General features: G+C 40.9%; 1 protein-coding gene across 5 annotated transcripts in view; it reads left to right on the forward strand.

Moving 5' to 3' along the window:
- Window positions 1-24,847, forward strand: part of ZNF394 (zinc finger protein 394) — a 27,149-nt gene continuing 2,302 nt past the window's right edge. The window contains exons 1-4 of one of the 5 annotated variants that reach the window (XM_021711866.1): window positions 1-564; window positions 6,286-6,412; window positions 11,197-11,296; window positions 11,344-11,452. In XM_021711866.1, coding sequence (XP_021567541.1) covers window positions 109-564; window positions 6,286-6,412; window positions 11,197-11,296; window positions 11,344-11,380 — 720 coding nt within the window. In that variant the 5' untranslated portion in view covers window positions 1-108 and the 3' untranslated portion in view covers window positions 11,381-11,452. Of the gene's footprint in view, window positions 565-705; window positions 940-6,285; window positions 6,413-11,196; window positions 12,284-24,847 lie in introns of those variants that run through there. The other 4 variants (XM_008057131.1, XM_021711867.1, XM_021711869.1 and 1 more) reach the window with 4 other exon arrangements.

A 24,847-nucleotide genomic window follows, 5' to 3' on the forward strand; every position in this document is an offset into this window, starting at 1 on the left:
GGGAGTGTGGGAGAGGGGCTCGGCTGGGGGAGCTGATGAGTTCCTTGGGCTTGCTCTCTTCTCACCTGAAGGCAAGACTCCCGGAGAGTCAGCACATGCCGGAGAAAGATGAGTTCGAGCCTGACCGCCGGGAGGCGCGGCAGTGACGCCGACGCGGGAGCCTGGGTGATGGCTGCGAGGCCCGGGGATGCCGAGCCGTCCTGGCGCGACGGACTTTTGACAGTGAAAGTGGAGGAAGACTCATCTGGGGGCCGGGAGTCCGTCCCCCCCGGGGCCTGGCAGGACCCCGAAACTTCTCGACTGCACTTTAGGCAGATGCGTTACCAGGAGGTGGCTGGGCCGGAAGAGGCGCTGAGCCGGCTCCGAGAACTCTGTCGTGGGTGGCTGAGGCCCGCGCTGCACTCGAAGGAGCAGATCCTGGAGCTGCTGGTGCTGGAGCAGTTCCTGGCCATCTTGCCCCAGGAGCTCCAGGTCTGGGTGCGGGAGCACGGCCCGGAGAGCGGGGAGGAGGCTGTGGCCGTGGTGCGGGATCTGCAGAGAGCGCTCGAAGGGAACTCGCCCCAGGTGCGAAGTGAAGGGCCTGTCCTGGGGGTGGGGGGATGGAGAATAGACGTGTTCGGGGTGCTCCGAGTGTCTGCCTTTCTTTCCTTTATTACATTGTGTGTGGACTTTAGGATGTGCATGAACTTCCTTTTCTTTCCGTAGGAAACAGTGACAAATCCAAATGGCTTGAATCATAGACCTCAGCAGAAAGCCAACACGGATTACTGATGACTCTCTTGTCTTACTAGACTTCTTGGCAAAGACAGTTGTTAGGATGGAAAATGGGCACATGTCCTTAAACTACGTATGCTAGAACAGCAATTCCCCGCCACTTTGAACCCCTTTTTTGCAGGTGTGTTGTTGTTTTGAGTTGGGGTCTCACTGTCGCCCGGCCTAGAGTGCAGTGACATGATCACCGAAGCCTCTGCTTCCTGGGCTCAGGCCATTCTCCCACCTCAGCCTCCCCAGCAGCTGGGACTATAGCTGCACACCACCACGCCTGGCTAATTTTTTTGTTTTTTATGGAGACAGGTCTCGAAATCCTGGGCTCAATCCTCCCGCCTCGGCCTCCCAAAATACTGGATTACAGGAGTTACCCATTGTGCCTGGCCCCCTTTTTGCTTTTTAACGGCTTGGCGACCCCCTCCTCTCACATGATAATGGTTGTCCCTTTTAACTTTTCTTATTAGTAGTATTTTGTAGAGACAGGGTCTCACTATGTTGCCCAGGCTAGTCTCGAACTCCTGGCCTTCTGCCTAGGCCTCCTAAAGTGCTGGGATTTACCAGCTCCCCCCCCCCCAGCTAGTTTTCAGTCTACAAACATTACCCGGTGTTTAATGCAGAGTTGGCATTGCAACACTGAATGAGTTTTCAGCAAAAGCAGATTTAATGTAATTGTAATTCATAGAATACTGTTGAACTTTAAGCCTCGTTTCACTGAGGGAAAGCCAGGGTACCTAAATCTGTACTTTTTGTTTCTTGTCATTACATCCCATTTAACTGCTTCTGGACCAAACAAAGCCAAAACTAAGTAATTTTATTCACCAAAATACGTATTGTGCAGTAATTAAGATAATCAAATATTGATTGATAGGGTATTAAGACATTAGCAGACGTGTGATCTTGGTTCATTGCTGTATGTTAGTTCAGGCTTTTCATTGATGTCCTCATACTTCTGCACATAGCTCCAAATCACTCCAACATGAAAAACAGAAAATGGAAAAGGGCATTTTATTGCATAGATGTCAACACCATTAAACAGCTGATCAGAGTTCTCCAAGTTTGGTTTAAAGATGAGAAGAGTGAAATGTCGTTGGGATAAGCAGCAGATTGACTTTATCACACAGCCCTAGGTTTTCCAGTCCTGAGCACTAAGAATTCCAAATACAGCCGTGCTCTGCTTAATGTTGGGCATACGGTCTGAGAAATACATTGTTAGGTGGTTTATTGTATAGCCTATGCCACACTTAGGCTGTGAGATATAGCCTATGGCTCCTAGGCTGCAAACCTGTGTATACACTTAGGCTACACTAAATTTATAAAAAGTATTTTCCTTTCTTAATAGTAAATTAACTTTCTTTTTTACTTTATAATTTTTTGAACTTTTGTCTTTTGAAATGACACTTAACTGAAAACAGAAATACACCGTACAGCTGTACAAAAATATTTTTTATATCCTTATTCTATAAGCTTTCTTTTTTAACTTTGTAAACCTTTTTGTTACAAACTAAGACACTATACTCTGTAGTGCATAAGTATAATGATAGGGTAGTCATACTCGTGTGTGAGATGTGCCATCCTCAAACCTTGTTATGATGTCAGCACATTACCCACCTGACAATAAAATAAAATAAAAAACTAAGACACAAACACACTAGACTAGGCCTACACAGGGTCAGGATCATCGATATCACTGCCTTCTGGAATGCCTCCTGAAGGACCTGCCTGAGGCTGTTTTACAGGTTTTTTTGGTTTTTTTTTCCTGTAAAAAAACACACTACAAAATAACAATGAAAAGTGTAGAATAGAAAATGCATAAACCAGTAACATTGCCATTTATCATCATTATCAAGTATGTGCTGTACATAATTATGTGCTAGATTTAGGTACCCTTGGTAGCACAGTAGGTGTGTTTACCCCAGCATCACCACAAACTTGTAAGTAGTGCATTGTACTGCGACATGACCGTTATCAAAGTGATAGGAATTTTTCAGCTCCATAATAATTTTTTTTTTTTGAGTCAGAGTCTCACTCTCGCCCAGGCTGGAGTGCTCACAGCCACCGCAGCCTTGACCTGCTGGGCTCAGGTGATCCACCTCAGCCTTCCAAGTAGCTGGAACTCTGTGTGTGCCACCACACCCAAAAAGCCCTAATTTTTTGATTTATTGTAGAGACGAGGTCTTGCCATGTTGCCCAAGCTGGTCTCGAACCCCTGGGCTTGGGCAGTCCTCCTGCCCCCGCTTCCCAGAGTGCTGGGATTACAGACATGAGCCACCACACCCAGCTCATGATAATCTTACGGACCACCATCGTAGGAATCTTTCAGCTCCGTGATAATCTTATGGGACCACCATTGTATATACAGTCAGTCCATTGTTAACCAAAATGTCGTGTGATGCATGACTGTCTTTGCAAAGCATTTCTCTGAAGATTCCTTCATGTGGTTTTTAACCATTGACCAAGTTGAAAATAAGTGATTTTTTATATTGCTGTAACGTAGTTAGATTTTTATTATGTTTTTAATTATGCACAAGAAGGAACATGAGCAGTGGTATGTATAAAAGTCATTAATATTTGGCATTAGTAAATAGTCTTTTGTAGCAGTTTAAGACAAATAAAATCTTGTAGCTGAAAAATTCCTTAGAGATGGCTTCCTCTTTCTTTTCCAAAATGAATATGAGGCAGACAGCCTTAGGGCAAATAGCTACTTAAAACAGAAAAAGTACTGATCCAGGAGTCAGGAGATATGGATTCCAGTAACCATATCTTACCTCTTCCCACCATGATCTAGTCTTCCTGGGCCTCTATTTCCTCCTCTTTAAAATTATATGGTTCAGTCAGATAATAACAGAGGGCAGCTCTGCTTTTGATTCCTGATCCACTGCTGGATACCTGCATCCATCTTATAGTCCTAGGTTTTTTTGGTTTTGCAGATTTAAAATACAGAAGTATATGAGGCCCTTCAGAAGAGTACTTGGAAAAGTAATATTCTGAAAGACTCTTCATTACTGGTTTTGAAATAAAATGTAAATGTGCTGTGAGATACAGTTCACAGTTTTAGTGTGAAGAGTTAATCTTAGAACATTTTCCAGGGAAAAATAAATGGCCATTTCATATTTTGGCCATGTTCAAAGGCAGAGTTCTCAGCCTCAGCATTATTGAAATTTGGGCCAGATGCTGCTTTGATATGGGGGCTGCCCTGTGTGCTGTAGGATGCTCAGTTGCATCCCCAGCATCTGCCCTCCCCGCCCCCACCACCATCATCACCACTTATGATAACCAAAAATGTCTCTAGTTGTCAGGTGTGTTCCTTGGGGTGCAAAATCACCCCAGTTGAGAACTGTGAGTTAAGGCATAGAATTTTGGAGGGTTTGATCCTGCGTTTGTGTCTGCATTAGAGTGGACACAGTCTTATCCCTGCCTGAAGCTCTGGGTCAGTCCTTTTATGTGAAGATATGAGGCCTCTGGTTAAGCTCTTGAAGTAGGATGTCATCCTGCTCATTTGATTCTTTGCTTAATTTGCAACTATATCTTATTTCCAAGAACTTTTTTTTTAGCTGTAATTGCAAACTGATAGCTGGTTAGTGTTGTTAAAAGCCCTGTTGGGCTGGGTGCAGTGACTCACACCTGTAATCCCAGAACTTTGGGAAGCCAAGGTGGGAGAATCCCTTGAGTCCAGGAGTTTGAGACCAGCCTGTGTAACATGGCAAGACTCTGTCTCAAAAAAAAAAAAAAACTCTGTTAGGAAAAGAGGGAATAGAAGGAATATTTGTAGAGGATATCCTGATCCTGACAGATATCCAGTCCATCCTTCCATTTCTTCTGAAAATTCCAACATTTCTAAAATAAAAGGATGTGAGCCTAGGAAGGGAAAGGTAAAGTATCAGAATCACCTAGAAGAGTTTTTCAGCTTATCTAAGGTCCCATGGTTTGTAAGTAGAGAAATAAAACTCACACCCAGACAACCGGTTCCGTAGTCCATGCATGCACTTAACTCTAGCGCCCTACTGCCTGGCTGGAAAAAGTCTGAGAAGCAACAGCATTCTGGCAGGGTTGCCTCTTGGTTTCCAACCTTCTTCTTACTGTCAGAGTCATCTTACTAGCAGCAGGGACAGGAGGTAACTTAAGCTAGAACTAAGGGAGGTGTGCCAAGAAGCCAAATTCTAAGGAAAGGTATAAGTTGCTGAGGTCACTGGAAGTTCATGGACCAGGCCAGCCACCTCATTCCCGCTCATCTGATATGCAGGAAGGTATTTTGCACTTAAACTTTCTACAGTCCCTGGTATCATGTCTCACACATTGTAGTGAATGTTTACTTTTTCTGTGGATTTCAATGTGATGTAAACAAGAGATGGTAAACAATGGGTCCTGTTGCTTGAGGGGGAGAGGGAACCACTGAAAGAAGAAGACACAGGAGAGGCTCAACAAAACAGTTTATTGTACTCACAAGTCCTTAGAGACAGGAGGCACATAATACCACACCACACCAGGCCACATGGGGAAGCACAAGCAGTGATGAGGCAGAAGGGACAAGAGCAAGGGGAGAGCCCAAGCCACAACCTTTACTGGAATGTCCTCAAGGAAGGCAAGGCAGGGAGGACAGTTCAGGATTGGCTAGTTTGAATAATTTCAGTGCTCTAAGCCATAGGGGTGGTCCCTAATTGCCTCGTACCTGACCCTGGGATAATTAAGACAGGAGTATTACCTCCTGGGGCATTCAGGCCAGAGACAGGAGGTGGGGCTCTGGCCTGTATACCCCAGGTATAGTTAGTTTGCATGGCAAAGGCTGGCATCAAAGGCTCAGTGATCCCTTTGCGATCTCTAAGAATTGGCTGGCTCAGAGAAGGGCAGAAAGGTTTCTAAGGTGTCAAAACATGACAATATAGAAAAAGTTTATATATGTATACATACACAAACAATACAGTGAGCAAGAGAGCCTTGGGATCAGTTTATGGAAACTGAACAAACATCTCCCTCACCGGTTTTAGAACAACTTCTAAGAATTGACTTTAACCTCTGAGAATGTTCAGCTTACCTTTGAATAACCCATCTTAGAAGTTCTTGTTGGATAATTGTTTTATTGTGAAGTGGTCAAGAGAAAGGAAAGGCAATCTTACTGAGCATCCACTGTGGGTGGATACCTTCATCTTCCTCAGATATTTGTATCTGTTTCACACATGAGTACGGCACCTCAGCAGCCATCCTTCAAACTCAGGACTTTCTGGTTGTATGTTTCTTTTTAACCTATTGTATCATGTGTCCATTTTGATAAGTCACAGTGATATGTCAAATAAATATTTGCTCCTACCTACTTTAAACTAGTGCCGACAGTCCACAGAAAGGCTTTTCAGGATGACAAGAGAAAGCCTCTATCTTTGTCCCTGTAACAATCCCTGGTCCATAGGAGACTCAGCAGTCATGGTTTATACTTGATTCTCGTGCCTCCTCCTCCACTCCCTGGAATCTGGCTTCATCCTGAGACAGGGACAGCTGGTCCTGAGTGGGTGTCTTGTGTTGTTCCAGAGGATGATGACATCGGAAGACGTGGCTGTGTCTCTATCCCAGGAGGAGCGGGAGCATCTGGAGCCAGCTCCGAGGGACTTCAGCAGGGAGAGCGTGCAGAAGGATTACAAGAGCACTGTCCTGCCTAGTGAGTGCTGTTACTCTGCTGGTTTGTAGTGTGATATGTGAAGGGCTGGGTCCACTACCATCCCTGAGTTTCTCTGCCATTCACAGACTTGGGCTGAGAGCCTTTGATCTCTTCTGTAACCCAGGCAGGACCCCTCTGTGTTGTTAGATTCTGCTTTTTACTTTGGTTCATTTTTAACATTTCATACATACAGAAAGAGTATAAGAAAGATAATAAGCACCCCTGTACCTGCCACCCAGGCTTATTGGATCTTAATACTTTGCCATAATACCAAATATGTTACAACTGTAGGTAAAACCCCATGTACCTTCTTCAGAGGTAACCAATATCCTGACTATGGTATTTATCATTCCCATGCTTATTTTATATTCTCCCTACATACACATGTAACTACGAACTATATGTCATTACTGTATGTTTCTTTTCACTCAACCTTACATTTTGGGGATTTACCCATTTTGATACATGCAGTGCTGGTACCACCTACCTATTTTATGTATGAATACTCCAAAATTCATCTGTTCGTTCTGTCATTGGGCATTTAGGTATATTGTTTTTCACCATTACAGAGTTACACTGAACATTCTTGTATATTCTTGGTTATTTTTGTATATTTGTTCATATATTGGAGTTTCTAAAGAGAATATACTTAGAGATATGCAGTAGTCCGCCCTTTGTGATTTCATTTTCTGCAGTTTCAGTTACCCATGGTACAGTATAATAAGATAGTTTGAGGGAGAGACCACATTCACATGACTTTTATTACAGTATATTGCTGTATAATTATCTTATATCGTTATTAGTTACTGTTGTTGATCTCTTAGTGTACCTAATTTATAAGTTAAACTGTATCAGGGATATATGAATAGGAAAAATATATACATAGGGTTTGGTACTATCCACAGTTTCAGGTATCCACTGGGGGTCTGGGAGTGTATCCCCTGCAGATGAGGAAGGGCTACTGTATATTTATCTTGCTGTCCAAAGGTGTATACATTGCTCATGACCAATGTATACACCTGCTAGCGGTGTGTGAGAATTTTTTTCTCCTCATTCTTGTTAGCATTTGGTGTTATCAGCTGAGAGCATGACCTCACACAGTAACCTGTGTGTCCTTTTTCAGCTGTTGGATCATGACACTGTTCTGCTCAGAACCCGCAGTGGCTCCCGTTTCCCACAAGGGAAAGCCACAAGCCTGTGATGCCTGAAGTGCTGGGCCTGCCCCGTGTTCACCCCACCCCTGTGCTGTCCTCGTCCATTCCGCTCTAGCCACATGGACTTGCTGCTCCTGGACATGCCAGGCATCCTAGCTCCTGGTCTTTGCGCTGCTTGATCTCTCTGCCTGGAATATTCTTCTTTCAGCTCTCCATGAAGCAGACTCCCTGACACGCTTCAGGTCCTTGCTCAAGTTGCTCTTTTTCAGTTAGGCCTGCTCTGACTGCTTTGTTTAATGTTACCTGAACCTGTCACAGCCTCCTCCGCCCACACTGCTTCCTCCTCTCACGCGGCTGATCGCTCACTGTGCTCTGCTTTGTCTTTAGCATTTAGCATCATCTTACATCCTATATAATTTACATCTTGTTTCTTTATTGTTCATGCTCTCCTCCTAGAATGTAAACATCACGAAGGAGGGGTTTTTGTCTGTTTTGTTGATTAATATATTCTAAGCACCTGGAGTGCCTGGGCATACTGTAGGTGCTCAGTAAATACTATGTGGTTTAATGAATGAATGGTATTTTGCTGTTTTCGCTTGCATCTCTCTGATTTCTGCTAGTTCAGACATGTTTGTAGATCTTTCTTGGGCATTCTGGCTTCCTTTCTTGTTACTTACCTGTTTGTATCCTTTGTCTCCCCTCCTTTATCCTATTATCTTTTTAGACATTGCTTTGTAGCAGTTCTTTATATTTTTGATACTAGTCCTTTGTTATTTTATTAGTTATATAGGTGGCTTATCTTTTCACCATGGCATCTTGTTATACAGAGTTTTAAAATTATGATATAGTCAAATCTTTCAGACTTTTACTTATGGTTTATATTTTTTGAAGTCTTCTCAATCATGATTTCAGCTTTGCTGAGGCAATGACTTTTAAATCTTTTAGCTGTTTCCTACTTCAAAATAAGATGCTTATTCTGCTGTCTTCCCCACCCCCAATTTCAGTTAGTATCTCTTGATTGCCTCTTGAGAAAGATGAAGAATTCTCTTCTTCATCTTCATGTACATATTTAGTAGTCAATAATTCTTTCATAGTTAAATCAGTCTTTCTCATTAATTAATACACATTGTTTCAATATTATATGCTATCAGTATTATTCTTACCCTTGGAGAGATCCCTCCCAAAGCTTCCTCTGCCCTCGTATAAATGGGCCACTTCTTTCCTGGGCCGTTACACAGCTGTTGTCCTAGGACATCCTTCATTATCACCCAGGGAATTTCTTTTCTCTTTACTGGCTCTTTTGACATTTTCTTCTTTGGTTTACCCCCTTGATGTGGTGGAGAACGTATTCCAGTATCTTCCAGAGAACATATGCTTGGGAGCTAAATCGTCAGCAAATGTACATGTCTTTCTCGCACACATTTGGATCAGAGTGTTGCTGGATGGACTATTCTAGGTTAAAATGATTTTAAGATAGTGAATTTTCTAACTAGTTTTTCTATGTAGCTCCTCAGAAAGATGATACCATTTTGGTATTTTATCCTTTGTGTGTATATTACTTTTTTTATTTTTTGTATATTATGATGTTTTGAAATCCTAAATACCTATCTGACTAAGTTTTTTCTGGCTGCCCCTCCCATGGCTAGCTAATTCTTAGAGATACAAAGGACATTCAGTCTTAATGTAAGCCTTTGATCGGCAGAGTAACCGTTCTGGAGCCCTGCCTCCTCTGTCTATCCCATATACCCCAAGAGGTAATATTCCTTCACTTGAATCATCCCAGGGTCAGTAGCAGGCAATTAGGCTCCACCTCTGTAGCTTAGAACTCGTAAAAATTATTCAAACGATCCAATCGTAAACTGTTCCCCTTGCCCTGTCTTGCCTTTGGAGGGAAACTCCAATAAAGGTCATGGCTTAGACCCTCCCCTTGCTCCTGTCTGTTGTACCTTCTGTCCCCTGCTGGTGCTTTCCCATTTGGCCGTCTGTGGCGTGCCAGGCCTCCCCTCTTTAGGACATGTGAATATAATAAACTTTTTCTGTTCTTATTCTGGAATTTTAGTTGGTTGGAATTCATGAACTGATCCTCTAAGCTCCCCTGTTCCAATTTTTTGTTTATCTTTTGTTTCGCGTTTTTTTTTTTTTTTTTAAGAAGCAGGATCGCACTCTTGCCCAAGCTGGAGTGCAGTGGTGCCATCATAGCTCACTGCAGCCTCTAACTCCTGGGTTCAAGTGATTATCCCGCCTCAGCCTCCTGAGTAGCTGGGGCCATGGGTGCGGACCACCACACCCAGCTAATTTAAAAAAAATTTTTTTTGTACAGACAGGGTGGTGTCACTGTGTTGCTAGTCTCTAACCTCCATGGTCAAGCAGTCCTCCCACTCATCCTCCCAAAGTGCTGAGATTATAGGCATGAGCCACCCCGCCTGGCTTTTGTTTCACTTTTAGATTTCCTTAACTTTGTTTCCCAACCCTTTTGCTAAAATATTTATTACCATTTATATTTTCATGAACTTTTTCTTATGCTTTAAACAGTCCTTTGCTTATAACCTCCTTGTTTCCTGTATGTAGTATCTTAATTATCTGAAAATATTAATTATAGGTTATTAAATTTTATTTTGTTTCATGTGTTTCGTGTTTCACCAGCATTGGTGTGAGAAGTTTCCCTGGAAAGTTGATAAACTTTTACTTTATTTGTACTTAATAGTCATCCAAACAATTCTATCCAGCAATCCCCTGTAGTGGGTAGGACGTGTAAGCCAGTGATCTTCACTATGAAGTCAGCCATTAGGTGCTGCTTGACTTGAAAATTTCTGTGTGTCAGTGTCTAGGAGTTTTGGCCTGGGCTAGTAAGTTTGACCATAGAAAGATTCATTCAACAAATATATAAGGAGTGACCACAATAAGTCAGATGCTGGGCATACAGTTGTGAATAAAGCCTATGAACAGACACAGAAGTTCCTGCCCTTTTGCCTGGAGGATGGAAGCTTTGGGCTAACAATTTGGGACCTAAGTAGAGGAAAGTGCATTGAGATTCTACTGATTTGGTGTCAGTTTTCATTTGATTCCCCTGGCATTAGGGTGGTACCCATCCTCTTTCTCAGCCATGACTTAGTGTCCCAATCCAGGATTTATCGATTTCAGTCTTCTCAGAGAGTAAACCCCAAAATCCTTACTGGGGATGGCATCTGGTGGCTTGACTGTTTCTCGGTAGACGTTCAACCTGTCCTAGATTAATCTCCCACCCAGACCCTACCTTCAGACATTGGAGGCACCAGCTTATCATGTGACTAGGGTTTCTCTTGCTGAGCCATCCTTCATTCATGTGATAAAGGCTGTACTGCCTTTCTTGATATCCCTTCCAAGTTGGCCTTTCAAGATACAGTGACTTACCCAGCAGTGGAGCAGGGCAGGGAAGAAGAGACGGGTTGCTGGGTGTAGGCGTGAGTGTCGAAGGAAATAAATGGGGTTTATGTCGATCCATGTGAGCACAACTACAGGTTAATTAAAATAATTTCACTTCAGGAGTGATTTAATGGAGAATATGTAAAGGATTTTTTGGGGGGGGTAATGCTTGCTTATTTCACTCTTACACAGAATGAAATGACAGCAATTTGTATTTTAATGCTTCAGGTTTGGAAAGCAGAATTGAGAACAACGAGTTGATTCCAAAGCAAGAAATTTTAGAAGAAGCAGAACCACAGGGGCAGCTACAAGGAGTGTTTCAGGGGAAGCCCCCCCTGTTTTCCGAGTGTGGTGGTACCCAAGAGAACAGAATAGAAGAGCAATCCAGAAACCTCTCATCACTGAAACTTGAAAATTCTCCTGAAGGGCAAGGACTCACCAACATCTCAGATATCAGTAAGAATAGTTCCACAGAAGGAGGAGACTCTAAAAATAATGAGTTTGGGAAGAATGCCAGATTTTCTAACTTTATTCTTTATCAGTACATCCAAAAAGCAGAGAGGCCCATTGATGGTGATGAGCGTGGGAACAAATGCACACAGGGTTTAAATGTGGTGACACATCATGTGGTGAAACCTCACAAGTCTATTGCTGATGGAGAAAATATTCATAGTTCTGGCCTTTTTGAGACCCCCAGGCAGTTACGTGAAGAAAGACCTTATAAATGTGATAACTGTGAGAAAAGTTTCAAACAACGTTCTGACCTCTTTAAACACCAGAGAATCCACACAGGTGAGAAACCCTATGCATGCCAAGAGTGTGGGAAAAACTTCCGTCAGAGTGCTGCCCTGAGTAAACACCAGAGGACACATACAGGTGAGAGGCCGTATACCTGTCTGAAATGTGGGGAACGTTTTAGACAGAGTTCACATCTGAATCGGCATCAAAGAACCCACAGTGGAGAAAAATATTATAAATGTGAGGAATGTGGAGAAACTTGCCATATTTCCCACCTTTTTAGACATCAGAGACTGCATAAAGGAGAGAGACCCTTTAAATGTGAAGAATGTGAGAAGAGCTTCAAACAGCGCTCTGACCTCTTTAAACATCAGAGAATCCACACTGGAGAGAAGCCATATGGATGTTCTGTCTGTGGAAAAAACTTCAGTCAGAGTGCAACCCTCATTAAACACCAGAGAACTCACACTGGAGAAAAACCTTATAAATGTCTTGAATGTGGGGAAAGGTTTAGACAAAGTACACACCTTATCCGACACCAAAGAATCCATCAAAATAAAATCCCATTGTTTTGATATACCTTTGTGTGACCTGTTTTGTTTGTTTCATCGTTCAGAACCACATTCTTTGGCATTTGGAATATTTCAGTTAATCGTGGATATTTCCTCAGACATCTCATACAAGACAGGTTCGGTCTCACTTGAGTCTTAATACATATACTCTGATGGAGGATTTCCGTGAAGGAGGAATCCAGAGCGTTGAAAAGATGAGCTAGTGCTGGGCAAGAGACATCTGATGGTAAGTAAGAGCAAGGTTGACACATGACAGGCTTCTGTCCTTGTCATCAGTACTCTTCTGACCTCTACTTTGGGCCAAATCTTGCCCATTTCAGTTACTTCCCTAAAAATTTATTTTAATCAGAACTTAGATGATGGAGAGGATTTCAACTACTTCATAAGACTCAAAATACCTGGTAAAACTCAATACATACAAGAGGCACTCTATATTTTTCACTTTCCAAACAGTTAATTTTGCAGAGTCCCTCTTTCTTTTCTATTGTAGGAGTTCAGTTTTGTAACTTGGTTTATTTTAAAACAAGCAACAACAACAACAAAAAAAAAACTCCACCCAGGTACACGCACTTAATTCCTGTTATTGCATTCATTTCACAGCTTATTGAATTGGGTCTTTTATAATCTTTGGTTTTTGAAAAAGGGCATCACTAAAATTTTTTATTAAATTGTGTGTGTTTGGACCCTTATGATATCAAATACCCTCAAACGTGTCTTCTATAAAGGCTTCTTCCTGTGTAGGACATGAGATGCTCAGGCAGGACTTCCTTGAAGACATTCCCCCCAAAAAAGGACTGTGGGCAGAGAAGCTCCTTTGATTCTAATTTGTCATGAGCAGTATTCGCCAACATTATCTAACACTCTGTTCATAAAATGCATCCATACACATTTCTCTCCCTATGATTTCCAAGCAACACTGTGATAAGTAGGAGCCTGTGTCATCCCTATTTACAAAGGAAGAAACTGAGGCTCATGTTTGATACTTAAGAACTCAGATGATCTACTGCTTGTCTAGCAACTGCAGGTTTGTGAAAATAACTCAAGTTAGAGCCCCAATCTGTCTTATGACCAACAAGTGTTGCATTCAGGTTCTTTTAGAACATTAATTTTTTTAACAAGCACATTATTGAATTTTGAGGACAATAACTACCCAGAATCCCAACACCTTGATCTGTCGTTGGCATTATTGAATATTTCCTTCTGTTTTTTTCTATGCATATTTTCATATAATAAAAAATATTGTAGTCATTTATACTATTAAGTTTAACATTATGTCTTAAGGATCTTACAAGGTCTTCATATACTTTATGCATAATGGCCACATCATTTTCCATCAAGTAAATGTAACAATTGAACCACTTTCTTTTTATTGGGTATTTCAAGCATTTCTAATTTTGTATTGTAAACAGTGCTTTAGTGAATACCTTAATGATTGTAACTTTAGCATAATTAAGACCATTCCTTAGACTCTAAGGCTAGACATCCAAAATTAGAGTTCCTTGGTCAGCATGGAAACTATTATATAGCTGTAAATGCACATTACCCCTAAAGCTAGTGCCATCTTCCATTCTATTATGCGAGTTTTACTCTAGCCTCGTTGCCTTGCTAGTATTAATTTTTTTCCTAAATATATAAAAACAAAAACCAACCCCATTGCTTTCCAGAATTTACCCCCCTTACCTCACACTTGGTAGAATAGTGGTCCATGTTCTTGCCTTTGACTCTCCTTATAGCCAACAGGAGGGAATTGTGAAGGCTGGTTTCAGGGCATGGAGGCTTTAGGTGTCCTGCTGAGAACTTTAACTGAGATAGTCTCAAGAGTACTGGGCTGAGGGTGAGCAGATGTACACTTGGTATCAGTTCAAGCAGATCATGAGCTACATCATTTTGAAAGGAAAACAGGGACCTGATAGTCACATAATTCCGTTTTTGTGCATCAGTTTCTTAGCTAGCATTTCTCATATGAAAATCCAAGGAGATAACAACCTTGAAAGGTGGACCAGTTTTTCCCCAAGCTTACCAAAATTATTTGCCCAGGGCCATGTACCTAGTGAGCCATAGAGTCATAGATGAAACCTGGCTCAAGGTTCTGAGCCTAGTGCTTTCCTGTCTCCTCCCATATGAGATCCGGAGTCACATCCTTTTAAGGCCTTTCTTGTGAAGCATGGGAAGTTTCGCGTTGCTCTCAGCTTTAAAAGCTCTACTACACATAGGTCCAAAATCCTTGATCTAAAGCCTTTGGACCATATGTCTAACAAAAATCACAATTGCTCAGTTTTTAGAAAGGTAAGGGATATTCCATCACACTGCATAGGGGTTTGGGCCAAGACTCTGTAATTCAAAAAGTTAATATTTCTGGAACATAATATATAATTATGTATTCCAATCAGGATAAAGACTATGATTAAGATATTTCACCAGCAGATGAGTTCAGGTCCACTAGGTTTGGTACCTATTAGGTTGTGAGAAAACATTTTTTTCCTTCATAGCTCTTTTGGATTTTTTTAACTGAGAAAAGGAATTATGGACACATTTTGTTGTTTGTTTGCTTTTTTGAGTAGGAGTCTCACTCTGTCGCCCAGGCTGGAGTGCAGTGGCACACTCATGGCCACCACAGCCTCAATCTGCTGGGTTCAGGTGATCCTTCCACCTCAGCCTTCCAAGTAGCTGGAACTACAGATGTGAACCACCATGCCTAGTTAATTTTTGATTTATTGTAGAGCCAAGGTCTTGCCAAGTTGCCCAGTCTGGTCTTGAACCTCCACACAGGCAATCCTCTCACCTCCACAGAGGGCCTCTTTCTCTCTTGTGCTCCCTCTCCCTTTCCCTCTAGTTCTCTCTCTAGATGCAGGTACCAAAGAAAGACCAAGTGATAACACAGTAAGAAGGTGCCTCCTGCAAGCCCAGAAGAGAGCCCCACCAGAAACTGAATCTGCCAGAGCCTTGATCTTGACTTCTAGCCTCCAGAACTGTGAGAAAGTAAATTTGTGTTGTCTAAGCCACCCAGTCAATGGTATTTTATTATGGCAGTCGAAGCTAACTAATACGTTTATTTTCTTTGCTTTATAGTATTCCATTATATTTTTTAAAACTGCAATTTTATTTTTCCATTCTTCTTTTGATATATACATTGTGTAGCTTTCCCTTTGGGGGTATGATGAATACTACTACTGTGAAAATTCTATGCTATACCATTTAAAACATACTTGTACACTTCTGCGAGGTATATACCCAGGAGTGAATTGCTGGGTCACAGAATATGCATATGTGCACCGTTAGTCGATATGGTCACATTGCTTTGCCAAAGTAGTTGTAGCAATTTATGTTCTCACCAGCAATGTAAGAGAGTTTCAGTTCTACATCCTTGCCTAAACTTAGTTTTTTTCAGTCTTTTAAAATGTAGCTATTCTGGGAGGTGTACAGTGGTAGCCCACTGTGGTTTTAATTTCCCTCAAGGCCAGTGGAGGTAAGTGGTATAATTTTAAGTTTATTTTTCTAATTATATAAATAAACACATGGGAAACCTCACTATTTTCCATTCATTCACAGACTGCTAACCCCAGCTGTGTTTTCTACAATGCAATCACAAAACTAACTTCCTGGAGTTATGCAGACCCCACAGGACAAGGCTCAGTCCCACAAGACTCCCTCCTCCCCACTTGAGACACTAATAGAAAATAGTGGGCCCCAGGTTACCCACCCTTATGTCCAACTTGACTACAAATCAAGGGTTACCACGACTCCCTCCTTAGGTTTGGCGATGTCTTGTGACAGCTCACAGACACTTATGTTTACTGGTTTATAATAAAGGATGTAATCAAAGACACAGATGAACAGCTGATGAAAGGTACAGAGGGATCTGGAAGGATCTGAAGCTCAGAAGCTTTTGTGTCTGTGGAGTTGGGGTGCACCACCCTCCCTGCCCCTTAAGTATTTTTATGAAGGCTTCACCACATGGGCATGATGGATTATTAACTGAACCTTCAGCCCCTCTTCCCTCACTGGAGGATGGCGACAGGGCTGAAAGTTCTGAGTTTCTAATCATGGCTTGGTTTTCACAGTGACCAGCCCCAAACTAAACCCAGAAGGATCTAACCAAGAAAGTCATATCATTACGACAAAAGACACGTTTAACACTCAAGAAATTCAAAGGGATTTAGGAACTCTGTAGCAGGAACCAGTATCAAAGAACAAATGTTAGAATAAAAGATGCTCTTGGCACCCTTATCACTCAGAGATTCCAAGAATTTTAGGAGCTCTGTGCTAGTAACTGGGGATGAACCAAATATATATTTATTATGTCACAATATCATAATGCTTATTCTGCAAAATTTGAATAAATCATGCAGAAATTAATAAAATAGAAAATGCAAATCATGTCCAGTAAAGCAAGAGTGCTTGCCCATTCCGAGCCCTGTGAAGATGAAGTTCAGCTTGGTGTCTGTGCTCAGCTCCAGTAGCAGCACCTGCCATCATGGGCAAAAGGCCACTTTCCTCGGCTGCAGGTGAGCCGGGGCAGAAGTTATAGTTAGACAGAGGAGGCTCTGCTTGGAGGAATATCAGGAATGAACAGTCAGTGTAGCTGTGACTAGACTCTGGTGGAGGTGACGGTGGCTTCTGTTGCTGTAGGAACTGTCTGGATCCTGAAGGGTCTCTGGCCTGGACATGACCCACAGCTCCCTCTAAGAGTCTGAAGTCCCATCTCTGGATGGCTTGTTTTGGACATGACTGCTCATTTTCTATGGCTGAGGCTGTCTGTATCTGGCAGGTTCCTGTGCCTCAATGGAAGACAGGGACAGTTCTCCCCTGTTTGTGCCTTCCTTAAACATGAGGGTCAATCTGAGTGACGAGTGCCCAATGCTTAAGCTGGCCATTGAAGAGAATCATAAACACAAACTATCAGTCAGCTGCTTTCCATGTTGTGCTTTGTTATTTGTAAAACATCCTAAGACTCTGCTTCCATGCTTTCTGACCTGCACACCAGTAAGTAGACAGGGGGATGGCTGCCTTTTTTTTTTTTTTTTTTTTTTTTGAGTTGGAGTCTCACTCTGTCGCCCAGGCTGGCATGCTCATGGCCACCCCAGTATCAACCTGCTGGGTTCAGGTCATCCTTCGCCTCAACCTTCCAAGTAGCCAGAACTACAGGCACACACTACCACACCCAGTTAATTTTTTTAAATTTATTGTAGAGATGAGGTCTTGCCAAGTTGCTCAGACTGTTCTCGAACCCATAGGCTCAGGCAATCCCCTCACCTCGGCCTCCCAAAGTGCTGGGATTACAGGCTTGAGCCACTGTGCCTGGCTGGCTGCCTTTCTTAAACAAAACATGTATTTTAGTTTAATGATAACAGCTCTAATAGATCCAAAAAGGTATAGTTCCTCAAATACAATACAAATTAATCTTTCATTCGTGGAACAGTTTGAGGTAAATGTTCACAACTGGTAATGGCTCTTCTCCAAGCAGGCAATCTGCTGGCAGCCCTGCCATCTTCAATATGTGGCTTCCAAGATCACCTGGGGGTTTCTACCCAGTGAACTGGAATGGAGGAAAGAGTTTGGAGCATGAAATGGTTCTTATGGGAGAAGTCAAGTAGCAACACACATCATCTTCACTTGAGTTCCATTGATTAGAACTCAGGCATCTGGTCACAATAAACACCAATATGTGCTATGAATGTAGTATCACCATGTGCTCAGGAAGAAGAAAAAACACACTTTTAATAAACTAGCAGCAAGTCTCAGCAAAACTCAAAAGCACTAACTATAAAAGATCAACAAATTCAACTACATTAAAATCAGGAAGAGACATAAACAAAATGGGAAGCACAGCCCATGAAGATGGACTGTACACTAGTAACATTAGTAACAACAGAAATGCAAATTAAACTACAATGAGATACTATTTCATTTCTTACAGATTGGCAAATCTTTAAAAATGTGTCAGCTGCAGGTATTGACAAAGATGTAGCACTTTGAGAACTCTTATCTATTGCTGTTGGGAGTATAAATTGTTTTGTTTATTATAACAGTTTGGCAATACTTCTTAAAGTTGAAAATGTATATATATATTATGTCCCATTGTGAAAATTATGTATCTTATTTTTAAGTCCTTTATAAGGAAGTAGGAGGTATGGTTTACATGTTGTATTGTAGTAACCTCAAACTAGAAACAACCTAAAAGCCATTAACAAGAGAATAGATATATGAATTGTGGTATAGTCCTGCAATGAATATAAGTGAGTATAACTGAACTAAATTTACACAGAAATAGGTATGATTCTCAAAAGCATAGGATCGGTACAAAAACAAGAGTATGATTCCATGCATGTAAAGTTCCAAAAAAGGCAAAAGTAACATATTAATCAGAAATGCATAGGTAGGTAGTGTATTATGTACACATAATACAAGGGAATGATTAACTTAAAATTCAGAATATTGGTTACCTTTCATGGAGGGAGATTAGATTGAAGAGAATACAAAGAACTTTTATGGTTCTTTTTTTCTTTTCTTTTTTTACCCCTTTTTATTTTATTTTTATTTATTTATTTTTTAGTTGAAGTCTTATTCTGTCACCTAGGCTAAAGTGCAGTAGCACAATCATGTCTCATCACAGCCTCAACCTCCAGGGCTCTGGTGATCCTCTTACCCTTCCTGAGTAGCAGGGACTACAGATGCATGCCACCATACTCAGCTAATTATTTTTATTTTTTTTAGAGACGAGTTCTTGCTGTGTTGCTCAGGTTGGTCTCAAACTCCTGACCTCAAGCAATCCTCCCACCTCAGCCTCCCAAAGTGCTAGGATTACAGGCATGAGCCACTGCACCTAGCCAGTGATTCTTAAATGATCTATTTTTAACTATGATGAGGATGCATGGGTGTTATTATTACTGTCATATATGTTTAAATTATATTATTTCACATTAAATGATTGTGAAATATTGCTAACATACAAATATAGATGATAATTTTGTTTTGTTTTGTTTTGAGTCAAGGTCTCATTGTGTCACCCAGGTTGAAGTGCAGTGGCATGTTCATGGCCACCACAGCCTCAAGCTGCTGGGCTCAGGTGATCCTTCGGCCTTATCCTTCCAAGTGGTTGGAACTACAGGTGCACTCCACCATGCCCAACTAATTATTTGATGTCTTGTAGAGACAAGGTCTCACCAAGTTGCCCAGGCTGATCTCGAACCCCTGGGCTCAGGCAGTCCTCTCACTTCCATCTCCCAAAGTGCTAGGATTACAGGTATGAGCCACCACATCTGGCTGAAGATAATATTTTTAAGCAATATTCATGCATGCACTATACATATATATCAGTTACTAACATACCATATTTATTTCACATTGTTTTTAAATAAAACAATGCATACCACTAAGGATCCTCATATGCCCTCCTCTCCCTCACTTCTTTCCCTTCCTCTTCAAAAGGAATCACCATCATGAAATTGTGTATCCTCTTTTTTCCACTTTGTTTTACTTACAAAATCTTGCATCCATAAACAATGTAAGTAGCTAAGGTAGAAAACTTATAAATGTATATAAGTAAGCAGCTTCTAGGCAAACTTTAAAAAGGTATTGACTCTAATGCTATCATAGTTGGGGACTTTATTACCCCACTCACAACGCTAGATAGATCATCAGGACAAAAAATCAGCAAGGAGATCCGGAATCTCAATGTGACTCTTGACCAAATGGACTTAATTGATACCTACAGAACACTCTACCAAATGACTATAGAATATACATTCTACTCATCACCGCATGGAACATACTCTAAGAGCGACCACATTCTTGGCCATAAATCAAGCATAAACAAATTTCGTAAGATTGAAATTTTGCCATGCACCTTCTCAGACCACAGTGGAATAAAAATGAATATCAACACCAACAAAGTTCCCCCAAAACCCACAAAGACATGGACACTAAACAGCATGATGCTAAGCAACTCCTAGGTCAACATGGAAATCAAAACAGAGATTAAAAGATACCTGGAAACAAATGAAAATGAAGAAACATCTTGCCAAAATCTCTGGGATGCCATGAAAGCAGTAGTAAGAGGGGTCTTCATATCTCTACAAACGCACATGAAGAAAATGGAAAGATCACAAGTTAACAGCCTAACAGGTCACTTAAGGAAGCTAGAAAAGCAAGACCATCAAAACTAACTTCAGCAGAAGATTCCACATCACCAAAATAAAAACCCAAATCCGGGACATAGAAGACAAAAAGATAATACAAAAAAATCAACAAAACAAAAAACTGGTTCTTTGAAAGGATAAACAAGATTGATGGTCCCCTAGTTAGATTGACCAAGAAGAAGAGAGAAAAAGCCCAAATAAACACAATCAGAAGCACAAAAGATCAAGTCACATCTGACCCTGAAGAAATACAAAAGATTATCAGAGACTACTATGTACACTTGTATGGAAACAAACTTGAAAACCTAAAGGAAATGGAGGACTTTCTAATATCACACAACCTCCCTAGGTTGAAACAAGAAGAAATCAAGACCCCTAAATAAACCAATAACAATCCAGGAAATTGACTATGTCATAAGAAAATATCTACAAAAAAAAGTCCTGGACCAGATGACTTTCCACTAGAATTCTACAAAACATACGAGGAAGAAAGGATACCAATCCTACTGAAAGTATTCCAGGTGATTGAGAAAGATGGAAGTCTCCTCAAATCATTTTACAAAGCTAACATCACATTGATACCCAAGCCAGGTAAAGACCCAACAAAGAAAGAGAACTGCAGGCCAATATCCTGAAGAACATAGATGCTAAAATTCTCAACAAGATCCTAGCAAACCGGATTCAACAACACATCTCAAAAATCATCCATTATGACCAAGTAGGCTTCATCCCCAGGGTGCAAGGCTGGTTCAACATTTGTAAGACCATTAACATAATTAAATACATCAAGAGACATAAAAACAAAAGCCACATGATTATATCATTAGATGCAGAAAAAGCTTTTGAAAAAATCCAGCATCGCTTCCTGATAAAAACCCTCAAACATCTAGGCATAGATGGAACATACCTCAAAATAGTAAGAGCCATCTATGAGAAACCCACAGCCAGCATACTGCTAAACAAACAGAAATTGGCACGATTTTCCCTGAAAACTGGAACAAGACAAGGATGTCCACTCTCACCCCTCCTGTTCAACATAGTTTTGGAAGTCCTAGCTGGAGCAACCAGAGAAGAAAGGCGATCAGGGATATCCAAATAGGAAAAGAGGAAGTCAAGCTATCTCTCTTTGCAGATGACATGATTCTATACCTTGAAAACCCAAGAGAATCTGTCAAAAACCTCCTTGCACTGATAGCAGACTTTGGCAGAGTCTCAGGGTATAAAATAAATGTGCAAAAGACAGTTGCATTTCTATACATCAATAATAAACAAACAGAAACCCACATTAAAAGCACAATCCCATTCACAATAGCCACAAAAAAAATGAAATACCTTGGCATCTTCCTAACCAGAGATGTGAAAGACCTTTATAATGAAAACTACAAAACACTGCTCAAAGAAATCAAAGATGACACAAACAAGTGGGAAAATATACCATGTTCATGGATTGGAAGAATCAACATTGTTAAGATGTCCATTCTACATAAGGCAATCTCCAGATTTAATGCAATACCCATCAAATCACCAGCAACATTGCTCTCAGACCTAGAAACAACAATACAGGAATTCATATGGAAATATAAATGACCAAGAATAGCCAAAACAATCCTCAGCAAAAAACACAAAGCAGGAGATATCACACTCCCAGACATTAAACTTTATTATAAAGCTACAATAATCAAAACAGCCTGGTATTGGTACAAGAACAGGCATATAGACCAATGGAATAGAACTGAGATTCCAGAAGCAAAATCTCAATTTCTCAACCAATTCATCTTTGACAAATCCTCCACCACCAACCACTGGGGAGAGGGGAACCTATTCAGTAAATGGTGCTGGGAAGACTGGCTGACCACATGCAGAAGACTGAAATAAGACCCCTACCTATCCCCATACACAAAAATTAACTCTAAATAGATCAGAGACCTAAACGTAAAACCTCAAACTATAAGAACCTTAAAAAATGCAGGAGACACCCTTATGGAAGTTGGAACTGGCAACCAATTCCTGATCAAAACACAAAGGGCCCAGGCCATAAGAGATAACATAGACAAGTGGGACCTCATCAAACTGACAAGCTTCTGCAAAGCCAAAGAAACCATCAAGAGAGCAGAGAGCCCACAGACTGGGAAAAAATATTTGCCAACTCCATGTCTGACAAAGGCCTAAAATCTAGTTACAAGAGACTCAAACATACTGAAAAGAAAAAACAAACAGCCCCATTACAAAATGGGCAAAAGATATGAATAGACACTTCTCAAAAGAAGACATACAAGCAGCCAACAGATAACAGATACATGAAAAAATGTTCAGCCTCACTAGTCATCAAGGAGATGCAAATTAAAACTACACTGAGATACCAACTAACTCTAGTCAAAATGGCCATCAACAATAACTCAAAAAATTTAAATTTAAAAGTTAATTTTTGAAAAGAGAGAAGAAATGTATATGGTATTTATATTCTAAATGTCATTTTGCAAATAGATTTGCCATTTTTAGATTAATATTTATGCATATAAATCCAGTTTATTCAAACAGCTATAAAGTAATTCCAGAGATACAAAGAAACAGAAAAAGGGCAAAACATTAAATTTGGTGAATCTGGGTAGATAGTATAAACGACTTGTCTCTATTATTTTTATAAGTTTTTCTAAGTGTAAGTTTGTAAGTACCAACATCAGTACTGATTCACTATATTAGCAATATGCACTTTGGAATGGAGGTAGGTAAGTATCCATTTATGATAACATAAATATTTAGCAATACATATAATTTATAACATAGAAAAATAAACTCATCTAAAATTGTGTATTTTTCCAGAGGTCATCTATTTCTACTCTACTTTAAAATGTACTGTAAAATGTAATGTAGCATGTGGTTTTGCTTTACAATTGCTTACATCCGATCTCCCCCTCCTTCATTTCCACCGAGAAATGCTGACAAGCGGAGAAGCCACCTTGAACTTTGAGATGAAAGCCGCATTTGAGAATGGACTTCCAGAAGGTGTAGATCCGTACAGGTGGTTAACACTTATATGGTGAATCACTTACAGTGTGAACTGAGTGCTAGTCATGCAATAAGAAGACCATGCTACAACATGTGACAACATACAGTTGGGGCAACTATAACCCAAGTAGGTAAAAATAGGTGAAAATGAAAACATGTATCCATTTGTATCTTATTGTAGTCAGTTTAAGTGTTTGATTCTGACACGAATGTGGTGAAAAGGCCTCACGGGTTTCATCAATGAAAAACACCCCTTTCTAATCTGCTCTGGAACTCCTGGGCTCAAGCAGCCCTCTCGCCTCGGCCTCCCGACTTGCTGGGACTGCAAGCATGAGGCATCGCTCCCGGCAAAACTCCCCACTCAGGTTGGAGCGAGCCGTCAGCTTTGTAGGGGCAGCACATCTGCCTCCGTCCTCCTAGGGTCCCAGCTGGGCCAGAGAACTCAACTGGTGTCGGGCAGACAGGAAATAAAATCACTAAAATGTATTTAATGCAAGTTTTACGTGGCATAGGAACCTCCAAAGGAAATAAAGACTCGAATGAGCAATTAGCCGCTTATTTACTAAATTGTACAAGGAACAGTAAGTTATGAAGAATCAACTACATTATGTGGGGAAGCGTAAATGGCAAGCTCTTTTAACAAAATTTGTACAAATTCTCTCAGTCTCAACTTCCCATCCTTGATAATAAGATGTGTTGGGAGGACACCATTCACATGAGAATTTCATGTTCTAAGAAACAGCACAAAGGTCGGAGTGAGATATTAGTACCTTCTCTTTTACAAGTGCCTGTAACTGAAATAATATGCCACAGTGGTATATTTTTAAACTCCTTTGCTTTCTTCTCTTTCCCAATAGACATTAAGCAATTTTTTTTAATGCTAAGGAAGAAGTCATGGAATTGGAGCTGAGTTGTGGCACATACCTCTAGTCTCAGCTACTAAGTAGGCTGAGGCAGAGGCTCACTTGAGCCCTGAAGTTTGAGACTGCAATAAGCTAGGATCATGCCACTGCACTCCAGCCTGTACAAGAGACCACATCTCTTTAAAAAAAAAAAAATTTTTAAGTCACAGAATTTGGAGGGGCAAGAAACTAATTAAATCAAGAAGAAACTAGAGGGGATCTAAGCAATACCAGGATCTATATAGCAGCAATTTTTAATACAGACCTAGTGCATTCTACCTAGTGTAGAATATCAACATAATTACAAATTGACTTTTTTTTTGAGTCAGTCTCACTGTCACCCAGACTGGAATGCAGTGGCATGATCACAGATCACTACAGCCTCAACTTCCTGGGCCCAAGAGATCTTCCGGCCTCAGTCTCCTGAGTAGCTGGGACTACAGGCATGTGCCACTACGCCCAGGCTAACTTATTGATTCTTTGTGAGACAAACTCACGCTATATTGACAAGACTGGTTTCAAA

The sequence above is a fragment of the Carlito syrichta genome, unplaced genomic scaffold, assembly GCF_000164805.1.
Source record: "Carlito syrichta isolate Samal-C Ts95f unplaced genomic scaffold, Tarsius_syrichta-2.0.1 Scaffold302779, whole genome shotgun sequence".
Lineage (NCBI taxonomy): Eukaryota > Metazoa > Chordata > Mammalia > Primates > Tarsiidae > Carlito > Carlito syrichta.